Source organism: Hemitrygon akajei, chromosome 11 (genome assembly GCF_048418815.1).
Source record: "Hemitrygon akajei chromosome 11, sHemAka1.3, whole genome shotgun sequence".
NCBI lineage: Eukaryota > Metazoa > Chordata > Chondrichthyes > Myliobatiformes > Dasyatidae > Hemitrygon > Hemitrygon akajei.
The window spans coordinates 173,503,619-173,521,378 of record NC_133134.1 but is presented as its reverse complement, the minus strand read 5'-3'; the positions used below and the strand labels follow the sequence as shown (position 1 = coordinate 173,521,378).

The window sequence follows — 17,760 nt, the reverse complement described above, 5'->3', positions numbered from 1 at the left end:
GTTTCCTCCACATGCTTCGGTTTTTGCCTCCATTCCAAAGATGAACGGTTAGGGTTAGTGAGATGTGGAAATGGTATATTGGTGCTGGAAGCAAGGTGACATTTGTGGACTGCCAAGCACAATGCAGGTTGATTGGATTTGATGCAAGCATTTTCCTGTTTGTTTCAATATACGTGTGACAAATAAAGCTAATCTTTTTAATCCCTTTAAAGTTGTGACATGAATTCCCAGCTCTTATATTCTGTGCTCTAGCTAATGAAGGCAAGTATCCTTCATGTTATCTTCGCCACCTTATCTACCTGTGCCGCTACCTTTACAGATCTATAGACATGCACTGAAGTCCCTTGGGTCTTAACATTTGTGGTGCATGTTCCAGCTTTATTAGACCTCCCAGAGCACATCACTGATGATAAAAATCCATATCCACATGATCTTTAATTCACAACTGGTCCCAATAACATGTGGTTTGCTCCTTGTTTTGCTGCCTGAAGTGCAAGGAATGTGGGTGTCATTCAATCAGAAATGCGCGTCAAGTATGTTTTTAACTTCTGAATGAAACGACCATAAAACATAAGAAATAGGACTTATACGAGTAGAATTAGGCCATTCAGCCCATCAAGTCAGCTCTGAAATGCTGAGCACACTGGGTGAGTCGAAGTTGGCAGTGACCTGCCCTGTTTGCGCCAGCAGTGTGCACAAACACCTGAAAATGTGCTGTTGCCTGTTTATGTCTTGCGCATCGATGGTGTAAAAGTTTTCTAGTCTAGTTTTAAGGCAGTAGAATTCTAAATGTCAATTAGCCACTGAGCCATACCTGTTCTCTGTAGAGATACATTTGCTGTCATTGCTTGGTAAATATATTTCCTTGTGCTCAAGTCGTAGAGCAGGGGTTTGGGGTGCTTGAGAGAGGGAGGGAGGGTGGGGATAGTGGTTGGGGGTGGAGGTGGAGGTGCACTTCCAGTCCCGAACATTGGCTCAGCATCTGTCTGGTCTGATCGAAGTCAGGTCTGGGTGGTTGGGGGAGAGTTGGTGGGGTTTGAAAGAGGTTACAGTCTGGTTCTCTGGTCAGATCAGATCTGGGTGGTTGGGGGAGAGTTGGTGGGGTTTGAAAGAGGTTACAGGCTGGTTCTCTGGTCAGATCAGATCTGGGTGGTTGGGGGAGAGTTAGTGGGGTTTGAAAGAGGTTACAGGCTGGTTCTCTGGTCAGGTCAGATCTGGGTGGTTGGGGGAGAGTTGGTGGAGTTTGAAAGAGGTTACAGGCTGGTTCTCTGGTCAGATCAGATCTGGGTGGTTGGGGGAGAGTTAGTGGGGTTTGAAAGAGGTTACAGGCTGGTTCTCTGGTCAGGTCAGATTTGGGTGGTTGGGGGAGAGTTGGTGGGGTTTGAAAGAGGTTACAGGCTGGTTCTCTGGTCAGATCTGGGTGGTTGGGGGAGAGTTGGTGGGGTTTGAAAGAGGTTACAGGCTGGTTCTCTGGTCAGGTCAGGTCTGGGTGGTTGGGGGAGAGTTGGTGGAGTTTGAAAGAGGTTACAGGCTGGTTCTCTGGTCAGATCAGATCTGGGTGGTTGGAGGAGAGTTAGTGGGGTTTGAAAGAGGTTACAGGCTGGTTCTCTGGTCAGGTCAGGTCTGGGTGGTTGGGGGAGAGTTGGTGGGGTTCAAAAGAGGTTACAGGCTGGTTCTCTGGTCAGATCAGATCTGGGTGGTTGGGGGAGAGTTGGTGGGGTTTGAAAGAGGTTACAGGCTGGTTCTCTGGTCAGATCAGATCTGGGTGGTTGGGGGAGAGTTAGTGGGGTTTGAAAGAGGTTACAGGCTGGTTCTCTGGTCAGGTCAGATCTGGGTGGTTGGGGGAGAGTTGGTGGGGTTTGAAAGAGGTTACAGGCTGGTTCTCTGGTCAGGTCAGGTCTGGGTGGTTGGGGGAGAGTTGGTGGGGTTTGAAAGAGGTTGAACACTGGTTCTCTGGGATGTAAGATTATTGATTGTACATTCTTTTCCATTTCCACAGCATTCACAATTTCACACCCAAAGTGGGAGAGTTTGAGACACGTCGAGCCATCCGCCGTGCATTCAATGTCTGGCAGAAAGTCACGCCATTGGCTTTCAAGGAGATATCTTCTCAAGAGATTAAAAGTGACACAAAGGAAGCAGACATTGTGATTTTCTTTGCTTCTGGTTTCCATGGTGACAGCTCCCCCTTCGATGGGGAGGGAGGGTTCTTGGCACATGCTTACTTCCCTGGGCCAGGAATCGGCGGAGACACACACTTTGACTCTGACGAGCCGTGGACGCTGGGAAACTCCAATCATGATGGTTAGAACATGTTTGCATTCAACCCAATCATTACTTCAAGTGATTGAAAATAGTTTTGCTATCTGAATGCTTGCAAGAAAATGAATCTCAGGGAAGCATATGGTAACATAATCAGTACATACGTTGATAATAAATTTAATTTGAGCTTGGAACTTTAAATTAGTGCACAGATCTCATCAGCAGAGCTAAGATAAAGGCCAGAGATTCAGCTGACCACTGCTCTGGGGCAGCAGCAATAACTTTGTATTTGTTGTATTTTCACAATTCCACCTTCCCCATCCGTAATTGTCAGTGCGTGAGAGAACTGAGGGGATTGCTGATCAGTTGGTACCTGCTATGTCCCAGAGGTATGGGAGAGGGGCTGCATTCTGATCAGCAGAGCTTACCAATGGCTCTGTACTGAGTCAGACAAGGATAAACCGTTTTCAAATATTTTCACCAATTCCACTGAAAAAAATCTGTTCAGTTATTCCTTAAGATTCTGGGGTTCAGGGTTCAGGGGTCAGTGGGGTTTGATGGAGTAGAAGCAATTACCCACTTCCCCAAACAACAAAAGACTCAGAACTGAGCACGTTAACTACCAATGGCTGAGAAAGCCGGGTGTACTGCCAGTTTATCTGAGAAATCAGGGTGTACTGCCAGTTCATCTGAGAATGCAGGGTGTACTGCCAGTTTATCTGAAAAATCAGGGTGTACTGCCAGTTTATCTGAGAAATCAGGGTGTACTGCCGGTTTATCTGAGAAATCAGGGTGTACTGCCGGTTTCTTGGAGAATGCAGAGTGTACTGTCCATTTCTCTGGGAGAAGCATTCGGTCATTTCTAAATCCCCCTGAACATCTGCTTTTGCTCCCTCAGAAGTTATTTCCCCAATGTTGTGAACAACTATCAAGTTTTCATTTTTGTCTCCAATTCCTATTTTTTCCTGGCAGTCCAAACTACTGAGTGACAGTGTACCTTCAGCCCAGAAGTGGGCCTCTAATATCCTACCCAACTGTATCTCACTCTAGCCATGTATCTTCCCCTCCCCTTCCCTCAACTCCCTTCTCCATTAAGACCAAAAGATAGGGGAGCAAAGTTAGTCTATCTGGCCCATCGAGTCTGCTCCGCCATTTCATACAGCTGAGCCAATTATCCTCTCAACTCTGGTCTTCTGCCTTCTCCCACATACCTGCATGCCCTGACCAATCAAGAATCTATCAGCCTCTGCCTTAAATATACGTAAATATTTGGCCTCCACAGCTGCCTGAGGAAATGAATTCCGCAGATTCATCACTCTGGCTAAAGATATTCTTCTTCATCACCTTTCTAAAAGGACATCCCACTATTATGAGGCTGTGTCCTCTGGTCTTAGATTCTCCCATCATAGGAAACATCCTCTTCACATCCACTTTATCAAGGCCTTTCACCATTTGATAGGTTTCAATGAGACCCTAACCCTAACCCTCATTCTTCGGAATTCTAGTGAATACAGTCCCAGAGCCATCAAATGCTGTTCATATGACAAGCCATTCAATCCTAGAATTATTTTTGTGAACTTCCTTTGAACCTTCTCCAATTTCAGCACATCCTTTCTAAGATAAGGGGGTCCAAAACTACTCGCTACTCTTAAGTGACACCTCACCAGTGCTTTATAAAGTTTCAACATTTCATCCTTGCTTTTACAATCTAGTCTTCTTGAAATGAATGTTAACATTGTATTTGCCTTCCTTACCACAAACTCATCCTGCAGATTAATCTTTAGGGAATCCTGCACAAGGATGCCTAAGTCCCTTTGTGCCTCCGTTTTTTGTATTTTCTCTCCATTTAGAAAATAGTCAACCCTTTCATTTCTTCCACCAAAGTACATGACCATATCCTTCCTGACTCTGTATTCCATTTGCCATTTCTTTGCCCATTCTCCTAATCTTCTAAGTCCTTCTGTAGCCTCTGTATTTCCTGAAACTACCTGCCCCTCCACCTATCTTCATATCATCTGCAAACTTTGCAACAAAGCCATCATCCAAATCATTGACATATAACGTAAAAAGAATCGGTCCCAATACAGACCCTTTTGGAACACCACTAGTCACCGACAGCTAGCCAGAAAAGGCTCCCTTTATTTCCAGTCTTTGTTTCCTGCCAATCAGCCACTGCTTTATCCATGCAAGAATCTTTTCTGTAATACTATGGGCTTGTAGCTTGTTAAGTGTTGTCATGTGTGGTACCTTGTCATAGGCCTTCTGAAAATCCCATCTCCCTCTCCCCTCCTCCCATGCAGCTTCTCTTCAGAGGAATTCTCCCAGCCATTGCCTGCGTGGGTACTCCCCATTCGCGCTGCTCTGGGTGAGAAGTTGCCAGATCTAGGTGTTTCACCGACATCTACATGCCTACATATTAACACCTTCTGTACTGTTAATGTTTCTGATCCTTGAAGAGAGGCCTTGTCTGTAGTGAGGACTGTGACGTTGCTTGTGGAAGCCCTACCTCGTTGGCATTCAGAGAGTGTGGAGATCGGCCTGTGACACGTCATTGTTTTTGTGAAGGACACGTCCAATCTTTCTGAAGTGGGACCTATGATATTTAGCCAGTTGTGTACTGAGAAATGATCACCCTGTTCTCTCTGTTGGAAATGGTCACACTGATCTGTTCCATACCCACACTATACTCCTGTAATCCACTTGACTTTCTATTTGGACTGCCAAACTCTTTCTAAATACACTGCCATTTCCCTGACCCCTCTCTGACTTCTTTTGATTGGTGCTAGGGTCATTCCTACCAGCTAACTCCGAACCTTTCCAAGCACCATATCCCCAGATCTCATTGGACATTCAACACTGAACCTTCACTAGTCTGACTGTATCTGTGCAGGTGCGGTTCCATTTACATCCTCCCCACCCACACCATCTGATGGAATTGCCACCTTTCCCATTAGTTCATAGTCGATCTCACACCTTTCTAGATGGCAGGGTGTGACTTAGTTCAAATTCCCACCCTCCCCCAGCTTAATTCTGATTTAGTCCGACTTAGACCGACTCAATCAATAATTAAAAACAAAAGATGTTGGAAATTCTTCTGCAGTACCTTCTCAGCCGGTGTGTGGAGCCTGAAACTTGTGTCACCTTCTCTCCACACATCTCGCAGAACATGGAACCATATCACAGAGGAACAGGCCTTACGGCCCACCATGGTGTGGTGGACTAATTAAATCAGTATTCAATGGTCCAACTGAACGAATTTCTCTGCCTGCACAATGTCCATACCCTTCATTTCTTACACATTCATGTGTCTGTCTAAGAGCCTTTTGAACACTTCTGTCGTGTTTGCCTTCACCACCTCTCGCCAGTCTCTGTTAAACTTCCCTGATATATTTGAAATTACCCCATCAATTCAAATGCATGACTTCTGGTATTGAACATTTCAACGCTGGAAACAGGTGCTGTCCTGGCCACTCTACCTGTGGCTCTCATAATCTATAAATCTCTATCAGATCTCCCCTCAGCCTCTGCTGCTCCAGTGTAAACAAACCAAGTTTGTCCAGCCTCTGGTTTTAGCACATGTCCTCTCATCAAGGCAACATCCAGGTAAACCACTTCAGCACTCTCTGCAAAGCCTTGACATCCTTCCTATAGTGGGGCAACCAGAACTGTAATGGGGGACAAAGAAATAGCAAATGAACTTAATTGGTACTTTGCATCTGTCTTCACCATGGAAGACAGTAGCAGTGTGCCAGAGGTCTGTGAGTGTCAGGGAGCAGGAGTGAGTGCCACTGCTATTACAAATGAAAAAGTGCCAGGCAAACTCAAAGGTCTTAAGGTGGAGAAGTCACCTAGAACAGATGGACTACATCCCAGAGTCCTGAGAGAGGTTGCTGAAGAGATAACGGATGCATTGATCATGATAGAACATAGATCATAGAAAATCCACAGCACAATAGAGGCCCTTCGGCCCATAATGCTGTGCCAAACATGTACTTACTTTAGAAATTACCTCGGGTTACCTATACCCTCTATTTTTCTGAGCTCCATGTACCTATCCAGGAACCTCTGAAAAGATCCTATCGTATCCACCACCACCACAGTCGCTGGCAGCCCATTCCACGCACTCACCACTCTCTGTGCAAAAAAACTTACCCCTGACATCTCCTCTGTACCTACTTACTTCCAAGCACCTTAAAACTGTTCTCTCTCATGTTAGCTATTTCAGCCCTGGGAAAAAACCTCTGACTATCCACATGATCAATGCCTCTCATTATCTTATACACCTCTATCAGGTCACCTCTCATCCTCCGTCACTCCAAAGAGAAAAGGCCCAGTTCACTCAAACTATTCTCATAAGGCATGCTCCCCAATCCAGGCAACATCCTTGTAAATCTCCTCTGCACTCTTTCTATAGTTTCCACATCCTTCCTGTAGTGAGGCGACCAGAACTGAGCACAGTACTCCAAGTGAGTTCTGACCAGGGTCCTATACAGCTGTAAAATTACCTCTCAGCTCTTAAACTCAATTCCACATTTGATGAAGGCCAATGCACCGTATGCCTTCTTAACCACACAGTCAGCTTGCACAGCAGTTTTGAGCATCCTATGGACTTGGACCCCAAGATCCCTCTGATCCTCCACACTGCCAAGAGCCTTACCATCAATACTATATTCTGCCATAATATTTGACCTACCAAAATGAATCACCTCACAGTTATCTGGGTTGAACTCCATCTGCCTCTTCTCAGCCCAGTTTTGCATCCTATCGATGTCCCACTGTAACCTCTGACAGTCCTCCACACTATCCACAATACCCCCAACATTTGTGTCATCAGCAAATTTACTAACACATCCCTCCACTTCCTCATCCAGGTCATTTATAAAAATCACAAAGAGTAGGGGTCCCAGAACAGATCCCTGAGGCGCACCACTGGTCACTGACCTCCCATGCAGAATATGACCCATCTACAACCGCTCTTTGCCTTCTGTGGGCAAGCTAGTTCTGGATCCACAAAGCAAGATCTCTTTGGATCCCATGCCTCCTTACTTTCTCAATAAGCCTTGCTGCATGGGGTACCTTGTCAAATGCCTTGCTGAAATCCATGTACATTACATCTACTGCTCTACCTTCATCAATGTGTTTAGTCACATCAGCAAAAAATTCAGTCAGGCTCTAAATGCATGACATGCCTTTTACAAAGTCATGCTGACTATTCCTAATCATATTATACCTCTCCAAATGTTCATAAATCCTGCCTCTCAGGATCTTCTTCAACTTACCAGCAACTGAAGTATAGTTTTTTGGCTATCTCTACTCTCTTTCATGAATAAGGAAACAACATCTGCAACCCTCCAATCCTCTGGAGCCTCTCTGTCCTGTCCTGTCCCCTCTCCCCAAAGTTCATTGCCAGAGGCTCAGCAATCTCCTCCCTTGACTCCCACAGTAGCCTGGGATATATCTCGTCCTGTCCTGGTGACTTATCCAACTTAATGCTTTCCAAGAGCTCCAGCACATCCTCTTTCTTAATGTCTATATGCTTTTCACTCCATTGTAAGTCATCCTTACAGTCACCAAGGTCCTTTTCCGTAGTGAATACTGAAGCAAAGTATTCATTAAGTACCTCTGCTATTTCCTCCGGTTCCACACATACTTTTTCACTGTCACACTTGATTGGTCCTATTCTCTCATGTCTTATCCTCTTGCTGTTCACATACTTGTAGAATGCCTTGTGGTTTTCCTTAATCCTGCTCACCAAGGCCTACTCATGGCCCCTTCTGGCTCTCCTAATTTCATTCTTAAGCTTCTTCCTCCTAGCCTTATAATTTTCTAGATCTCTGTCATTACCTAGTTTTTTGAACTTTTCATAAGCTTTTCTTTTCTTGATTAGATTTTCAACAGCCTTTTTACACTGCGGTTCCTGTACCCTACCATCCTTTTCCTGTCTCATTGGAACGTACCTATGCAGAGCTCCACGCAAATATCCCCGAACGTTTGCCACATTTCTGCCGTACATTTCCCTGAGAGCATATGTTCCCAATTTCTGCTTCCAAGTTCCTGCCTGATAGCTTTATATTTTCCGTTACTCCAATTAAATGCTTTCCTAACTTGTCTGTTCCTATCCCTCTCCAATGCTATGGTAAAGGAGATGGAGTTGTGATCACTATCTCGAAAATGCTCTCCCACTAAGAGACCTGACGCCTGACCAGGTTTATTTCCCAATACCAGATCAAGTACAGCCCCTCCTCTTGTAGGCTTATCTACATACCTAACAAACTCCACCCCATCTAAACTCCTTGCTCTAGGGAGATGCCAATCAATATTGGGGAAATTAAAATCTCCCACCAGGACAATCCTGTTATTATTAGACCTTTCCAGAATCTGTCTCCCTATCTGCTCTTCAATGCCTGTGTTACTATTGGGTGTCTATAAAACGCACCCAGTAGAGTTATTGACCCTTCCCTGTTTCTAACTTCCACCCACAGAGATTCCGTAGACAATCCCTCCATGACTTCCTCCTTTTCTGCAGCTGTGACACTGTCTCTGATCAGCAGTGCCATGCCCCCACCTCTTTTGCCTTCCTCCCTGTCCTTTCTGAAACATCTCAAGCCTGGCACTCTAAGTAACCATTCCTGACCCTGAGCCAACAAGCTCTCTGTAATGGCCACAACATCACAGCTCCAAGTACTGATCCACACTCTAAACTCATCCATTTTGATCATGATACTCCTTGCATTAAAATAGACACATCTCAAACCATCAGTCTGAGCGTATCCCTTCTCTATCACCTGCCTATTCTCCCTGTCATACTGTCCACAAGCTTTCTCTAGTTGTGAGCTAACCTCCTCTTCCCCAGTCTCTTCAATTCAGTTCCCACCCCCCAACAATTCTAGTTTAAACTCTCCCCAATAGCCTTAGCAAACCTCCCTGCCAGGATATTGGTCCCCCTGGGATTCCAGTGCAACCCGTCCTTTTTATACAGGTCACACCTGCACCAAAAGAGGTCCCAATGATCCAGAATTCCCGAGATTACTACCTTTGCAGTCCTGCTTCTCAGCTTCCTTCCTAACTCCCTGTAGTCTGTTTCAGGACCTCCTCCCTTTTCCTACGTATGTCATTGGCACCAATATGTACCATGACCTCTGGCTGTTCACCGTCCCACTTCAGAATGTTGTGGACGTGATCAGAAACATCCCAGACCCTGGCACCTGGGAGGCAAACTACCATCCGTGCTTCTTTCCTGCATCCAGAGAATCGCCTTCTGACCCCCTAACTATAGAGTCCCCTATCACTGCTGCCATCCTCTTCCTTTCCCTACCCTTCTGAGCCACAGGGCCAGACTCTGTGCCAGAGGCGCGACCACTGTTGCTTCCCCCAGGTGGGTCGCTTCCCCCACCAACAGTACTCAAGCAGGAGTAGTTATTGTTAAGGGGGGCAGTCACAAGGGTACTCTCTAGTATCTGACTCTTGCCCTTCCCTCTCCTGACTGTTACCCACTAATCTGTCTCCTGAGGCCCCTGTGTGACTACCAGCGTATAGCTCCTCTCTATCACCTCCTTGCTCTCCCTGACCAGACGAAGGTCATTGAGCTGCATCTCCAGTTCCCTAACCCGGTCCCTAAGGAGCTGCAGCTCGACACACCTGGTGCAGATGTGGCCGTCCGAGAGACATACCAGACATCCCACATCTGACACCCAGTACAGACACCGGCTTCACAGACACACTTGATACATATTTCAAGTATCACTTGATTCTGGCATGGTCCCAGAGGATTGGAAGATTCCAAGTGTCTCTCCACTCATAAAGTGTTGGAGAATAGCTTTAAGAGTGAAGTTTCAGGGTACTTGGAGACTAATGATAAAATAAGTCAAAGTCAGCATTGTTACTGTAAAGGGAAATCTTGCCTGACAAATCTGCTAGAGTTCTTCGAGGAAGGAACAAGCAGGGTGGACAAAGGAGAGGCAGTGCGTGTCATTTACTTGGATTTTCAGGAGGCGTTTGATGTGGTGCCACATGAGGCTGCTTAACAAGATGAAATCCTGTGGAAAATTACTGGCATGGATAGAGGAATGGCTGACAGGCAGGAGGCAGCAAGTGGAAATAAAGGGGACCTTTTCTGGTTGGCTGTCAGTGACTAGTGGTGTTCCCCAGCGGTCAGTATTGGGGCCGCTACTTTTCACATTGTTTGTCAATGATTTAAATAATGGAATTGATGGTTTTGTGACAAAATTTGCGGATGATACAAAGATAGGTGGGGAGGTAGGTAGTACTGAGGAAGCAATGCGATTGCAGCAGGACTTAGACAAATTGGGAGGATGAGTTAAAAAAAAAGTGCCAGATGGAATACAGTGTTGGGAACTGTATGATAATGCATTTTGGTAAAAGAAACGATAGTGCGGACTATTATCTAAATAGAGAGAAGGTTCAAACATCAGGGGAAAAAATGGAAAAATAGAGGGCTATGGGTAACCCTAGTAATTTCTAAGGTAGGGACATGTTTGGCACAACTTTGTGGGCCGAAGGACCTGTATTGTGCTGTAGGTTTTCTATGTTTCTATGTGTCTAGGTGCAGAGGGACTTAGGAGTTCTCATGCATGGCTCCTAGAAGGTTAATTTACAGGTTGAGTCTGTGGTCAAGAAGGCAAATGCAATGTTGGCATTTATTTCAAGGGAAATAGATTATAAAAGCAAGGAAATAATGCTGAGCCTTTATAAGACACTAGTCAGGCCACACTTGGAGTATTGACAACAGTTTTGGGCTCCATATCTCAGAAAGGATGTGCTGTCATTGGAGAGAGTACAGAGGAGGTTCAAGAGGAGGTTCCAGGGATGAAGGGGTTAACATATGTGGAGCATTTGGCAGCTTTGGGCCTGTACTTACTGGAATTTAGAAGAATGTGGGGGGGGGGGATCTCATTGAAACCTACTGAATGTTTAATGAACTAGATAGGGTGGATGTGGAAAGGATGTTTCCTATGTTGGGGGTATCCAGAACTTGAGGACACAGCCTCACAATTGAGGGTGACTTTTTAGAACAGAGGTAAGGAGGAATGTTTTTAGCCAGTCAGTAGTGAATGTGTGGAATGCTCTGCCATGGACTGCAGTGGAGGCCAAGTCCGTGCATATATTTAAGGCAGAAATTGATCATTTCCTGATCGGTCAGGGCATCAAAGGATATGTTAAGAAGGCAGGTGTATGGGGTTGAGTTGGATCCTCCGGGATCAGCCATGATGGAATGGCAGGACAGACTCAATGGGCTGAATGGCCTAATTCTGCTTCTATGTCTGATTGTCTTATGGATTGAGTTTTTTAACGAGGTGATAAGTATGATTGATGAAGGTAAAGCTGTGGATGTTGTCTACATGGATTTTAGTGAAGTGTTTGTCAAGGTCCCTCATGGAGGCTCATTCAGAAGTTTAAGATGCATGGAAGCCATTTGGATTCAGAATTAACTTGCCTATAGAAGACACAGAACAGTGGTCAACGGGACTTATTCTGACTGAATATCTGTGATTAGTGGTGTTCTGTAGGGATCTGTACTGGGTCCTCTGTCATTTGTGATATATCTAAATTACCTGGATGGGTGTGTTAGCAATCTTGCAGATGATATGAAGATTGGTGGTGACGTGAGACTCACGGGTCTATAATTTCCAGGATTATCCCTATTTCCCTTCTTGACTAATGAACAATATTAGCTCCTTGTAAGTACTTCAACCTCACTTATGGTTAGAGAGGACATGAAGATATTGGTCGTGGCCTGTGTAATCTCCTTTCTTGCTTTTCTCAGTCACCTGAGAAATATCCCATCAGGCCCTGGGGACGTCCTCCTTAATGTTCTTTAATAGACTGAGCAGTGTCTCCTTTGTCTTGAAATGACCTAGCATATTAGTATGTTACATACCTATAATTCAAGTCCTTCTTGGTAAATATTGATGTAAAGTACTTACTTAGGACCTCACACACATCCCCCGCCTCCAAGCACATGTTCTCTCCTTTATCCTTGAACGGTTCTGCCCTCTCCATTGTTATCTTCTGCTCTTGATGTATGTATGCAAGCTTTAGGATTCCCCTTCGTCCCACTTGCCAAGGCATTCTCTTAGACCATTAGACCATAAGATATAGGAGCAGAATTAGGCTCCGTGACTAATCCATTTCTCCTCTCAGCACCAGTCTCCTACCTTTTCCCCATATCCCTTCACCCCTCTCTGGCTAAAGAAATTCCTCCTCATCTCCATTCTAAAAGGACGCCCCTGTATTCTGAGGCTGTGTCCTCTGGTCTTAGACTCTCCAACTACAGAAAACATCCTCAAAGTTAATAACTCATCACCTTCTACCTTAGACCATGAACTTATCAATCACCCCGATGAGTTATTAAGTTCAAACTTTCTGCATAATCACTCAAAGAGTTGAACTGCATGTGAATGTAATGAGAGCTGTATAACTCATCTCCTTCTATCTTAGGCCACGAACTTATCAATCACCCCCGCTGTGGACACTTTCTGGAGGTCCAAGATCCATCCGTATGCTCCACGACTGCTGGACTAAGTGTGTAAATGTAGATGGGGACTTCGTTGAAAAATAAATGTGCTAGGTTTTCTAAAATTGACTCCTACCTTAGGCCATGAACTTACTAATCACCCCTCGTATGTTTTCTTTATCTTTTTGACTAAATTCACCATCTCTGTTGACACCAAGATTCATAGATGATATCATAGAACAATACAACACAGTACAGGCCCTTCGGCCCACAATACTGTGCTGACCCTTAAACCCTGCCTCCCATATAACCCTCCACCTTAAATTCCTCCATATACCTGTCTAGTAGTCTCTTAAATTTCACTAGTGTATCTGCCTCCACCACTGACTCAGGCAGTGCATTCCATGCACCAACCACTCTCTGAGTAAAAAACCTTCCTCTAATATCCCCCTTGAACTTTCCACCCCTTACCTTGAAACCATGTCCTCTTGTATTGAGCAGTGGTGCCCTGGGGAAGAGGTGCTGGCTGTCCACTCTATCTATTCCTCTTAATATCTTGTATACCTCTATCATGTCTCCTCTCATCCTCCTTCTCTCCAAAGAGTAAAGCCCTAGCTCCCTTAATCTCTGATCATAATGCATACTCTCTAAACCAGGCAGCATCCTGGTAAATCTCTTCTGTACCCTTTCCAATGCTTCCACATCCTTCCGATAGTGAGGCGACCAGAACTGGACACAGTACTCCAAGTGTGGCCTAACCAGAGTGTTATAGAGCTGCATCATTATCTCTTAAACTCTATCCCTCGACTTATGAAAGCTAACACCCCATAAGCTTTCTTAACTACCCTATCTACCTGTGAGGCAACTTTCAGGGATCTGTGGACATGTACCCCCAGATCCCTCTGCTCCTCCACACTTCCAAGTATCCTGCCATTTACTTTGTACTCTGCCTTGGAGTTTGTCCTTCCAAAGTGTCCACCTCACACTTCTCCAGGTTGAACTCCATCTGCCACTTCTCAGCCCACTTCTGCATCCTATCAATGTCTCTCTGCAATCTTAGACAATCCTCTACACTATCCACAACACCACCAACCTTTGTGTCGTCTGCAAACTTGTCAATCCACCCTTCCACCCCCACATCCAGGTTGTTAATAAAAATCACAAAAAGTAGAGGTCCCAGAACCGATCCTTGTGGGACACCACTAGTCACAACCCTCCAATCTGAATGTACTCCCTCCACCACAACCCTCTGCCTTCTGCAGGCAAGCCAATTCTGGATCCACCTGGCCAAACTTCCCTGGATCCCATGCCTTCTGACTTTCTGAATAAGCCTACCGTGTGGTACCTTCCCTTGCCATCCTTGTCCTTCCCACTGGAACATATCTGTCTTGTGTTCTGTGCAGTTGGTCTTTAAACACCCTCCACATTTCAGAAGTACAGTAGGCTGGAGATGTGTCTCTACCAAAGGAGGTGTAAGGTGCTCCTTCCCTCCACTGGCCTGCAGGTTACCCTTGGACAAGGTGTAGCTCCTGCTTAGACCCTCCCCCACCCTGATCAGGGTCATGTGAAGCCATGGGAGCAGGTGGTGGATGATCGTATGAGCAGTCAGTGCATATCACGTCCTAGTTATGCGACCACTGATATCAGGCAGACAATCTCCAAAGAGTAACACATACAAAATGCTGGAGGAACTCAGTAGGCCAGTATCTATGGAAAAGAGCAAACAGTTGACATATCAGGCCGAGACCCTTCATCAGGACTGGAAAAAAAAGTTGAAAAGTCAGAGTAAGAAGGCGGGCGGAGGGGAGGAAGAAATGCAAGGTGCTTGCCAATAGGTGAAATCAGGAGCAGGGGAGGGGCAAAGATAGAGCTGGAGAAGGGAGAAGCTGATAGGAGAGGGTAGAAGACCATGCAAGAAAGGGAAAGGGAGGAGCACCAGAGGGAGTTTTACCAGAAATTTCTTGAAATCCAGTAATTGCCTCCACCACTTTTCTTCACCTTTCCCCATTCCTGTTTCCCCCTTCACCTCATCTCCTTACCTGCCCGTTACCTCCCTCTGGTGGTCCTCCTCCTTCCCTTTCTTCCATGGTCTTCTACCCTCTTTATCAGATCTCCCCTTCTCCAGCCCTCTATCTCTTATCAGCTCTGTACTTCACCCCTCCCCACTCCTGCCTGGCCTGCTGAGTCTTTCCGGCATTTTGTGTGTGTTGGTTGAATTTCCAGTATCTGTAGATTTTCGTTTGTTTGTGAAACTCTGAAGAGTATTAATAATGGCCAGGGTCACCCGTCTTTTAAACTCACTGCCCAGAAGAAGGCAAAAATTTGCCAAGAACAATCGTTGTCATGGAAAGACCATGATCAGCCACGTCATATGACACGGCACATAATGAACAAACCACAGGTCAGAAATGGGCTTGCCCAAAAACAGCTGTTCCCAGTTAACTCTCCCTAGTCATGCCTCATGCTGTTGTCATTTGTCCTACTCCAATTTAAGACTCTCCCTCAAGGTCCATACTTATCTATAGCCATCTTAAAACAGGGAGTTGTGGTTAGTGTTCCCTAACTGCTCAGCCTTTGAGAGGCTCATCACCCAACACCAGGTCCAGTACAGACCCTCTTCTTGTTGGACTACCTACATATTGATTTAAGAAAACTCCTGGATGCATCTAACAAATTCGGCCTCATTTAAATTCCCCACACCAAGGAGGTCCAAGTCTATATTAAGGAAGCTGAAGTCCCCATGACAACAATCTTTTTACATTTTTCCTCTTATATGCCTGCATATCTGTTCCTCCCTATCAGGGACAATATCACACCTATCCCGGTGACTATTGGAGATCTATCGTATAATCCTATCAGAGTGATTGCATTCTTATTTGTAAGTTTTATCTATATAGACTCAATAGATGTTCCTCCATTAAGTCCCCTCAGAGTGGAGTTGTGATATTGTCCCTGATTAATAGCACAACTTCCCCACCCCCCACCACCACCACCACCTTTACTTCCTTCTCTGTCTTTTCTAAAACTTCAAAAACCTGGAACATTAAAAACGTGTTTCCATTGTCTCTCAATCAAGTTTCTGTTTTTGCCACAACATCATAGTTCTAAGTACTGATCAATGCACTAAGTTCATCACTCTTATTCATAATTCTCCTGGTATTACTGGCACACACTGCAACAATTATGTCCCATGTTATCTGTTAACCTGGCTGCTGTCTGTTCTTACTGGTCATGATATCTGCCTTCCTCTCAATGCCTCCACTTTATGGCCTAGTGCTCTGGTTCCCAGCCCCTGCCAAACTTCTTCAGAAGCTCTACTGAACCGCCCAGCCAGGATACAAGTTCCTCTCCAGTTAAGGTGCTACCTGTCTCTCTTGTACAGGTCACCCCTGCCCCTGAAGAGGTTCAAATGGTGTATGAATCTGAAATCCTGTCGCCTGTACCACTTCTTCTGCCACTCATCCTATTCCTTCCCAAACTAGCTTGTGGTACTGGGAGTAATCCAGAGATGACTACCTTGGAGATCCTGTTCTTCAGCCTCTTCCCCGACTCCCTATCCTCACTGTGCAAGACCCCTCCTCTTCTCTGCCAATGTGCACCATGACCTCTGGCTGCTCTGAGAATGTTCTGCAGCCACTCTGAGTCATGCTAGACCCCAGCACCTGGGAGGCAACACACCATCCTAGCATTATTTTCATGGCCACAGAATCTCCCATCTGTCTCCCTAATTATCAAGTCTCCTATCACTGCCACTTTGCCTGAGGTGGGGGTGTGTGGAGAGATTGTTCTGAAGAGGGGCAGTCAGAATAAAAACTGCATGTTATATCTTGGCCAGTCCGTTTAATTCCATGTGGCTGCCTTTGTTCCATATTCCTTAGAATCTTTACCCAATGAAATCTTTCTGACAATTCCACTTGGAGAATCCCTGCAAAAACTCTAGTGTAAAGTGAATTCCCAAACCATCATCTTGGGATGAGCCCACGCAGTCATTTTCTAACGTGTTCTGTTGGTATTTTCTAAGATTTCTAAGCAAATCATTCTGCCCATGATAAAGTAAGGAACACCAGCATGTCGACAGGGATTGTACACCCTGGCCCACATACATGTGTCACAAATTCAGCAATTTCTTAGACAACTTGACCTGCTGATACAAAACCTTTCTGCCAATGTCCATGTGAAGCTCCTGTACTTGGCTTTGTGACTCCTGTACTCTGGCCTCTCAAGGCTGCCTGTGACCCACTCTACCTCCCTTCTCCCTTGCCCCACACCTCTACACATCCTCCAGCAGACAGCCTGTCTCTCCCCTACTCCAGCAGGGAACATCAGTGTGTTCCCAGTCTGTCTGTCCCCTACTCCTCCAGCAGGGAGCATCAGTGTGTTCCCAGTCTGTCTGTCTCCTACACTCCTCCAGCAGGGAGCATCAGTGTGTTCCCAGTCTGTCTGTCCCCTACTCCTCCAGCAGGGAGCATCAGTGTGCTCCCAGTCTGTCTGTCCCCTACACTCCTCCAGCAGGGAGCATCAGTGTGTTCCCAGTCTGTCTGTCCCCTACACTCCTCCAGCAGGGAGCATCAGTGTGTTCCCAGTCTGTCTGTCCCCTACACTCCTCCAGCAGGGAGCATCAGTGTGTTCCCAGTCTGTCTGTCCCCTACTCCTCCAGCAGGGAGCATCAGTGTGCTCCCAGTCTGTCTGTCTCCTACACTCCTCCATCAGGGAGCATCAGTGTGTTCCCAGTCTGTCTGTCCCCTACACTCCTCCAGCAGGGAGCATCAGTGTGTTCCCAGTCTGTCTGTCCCCTACTCCTCCAGCAGGGAGCATCAGTGTGCTCCCAGTCTGTCTGTCCCCTACACTCCTCCATCAGGGAGCATCAGTGTGTTCCCAGTCTGTCTGTCCCCTACACTCCTCCAGCAGGGAGCATCAGTGTGTTCCCAGTCTGTCTGTCCCCTACACTCCTCCAGCAGGGAGCATCAGTGTGTTCCCAGTCTGTCTGTCCCCTACACTCCTCCAGCAGGGAGCATCAGTGTGTT

General features: G+C 46.0%; 1 protein-coding gene across 3 annotated transcripts in view; it reads left to right on the top strand.

Moving 5' to 3' along the window:
* Positions 1-17,760, top strand: part of mmp24 (matrix metallopeptidase 24) — a 132,414-nt gene that overhangs the window by 60,450 nt on the left and 54,204 nt on the right. For all 3 annotated transcript variants that reach the window (XR_012100918.1, XM_073062292.1, XM_073062291.1), the window contains one exon: positions 2,000-2,304. Coding sequence is in view for 2 of the 3 variants with exons in the window: in XM_073062292.1 (XP_072918393.1) it covers positions 2,000-2,304 (305 nt within the window). In the remaining variant the exon portion in view is untranslated. The remainder of the gene's footprint in view (positions 1-1,999; positions 2,305-17,760) is intronic.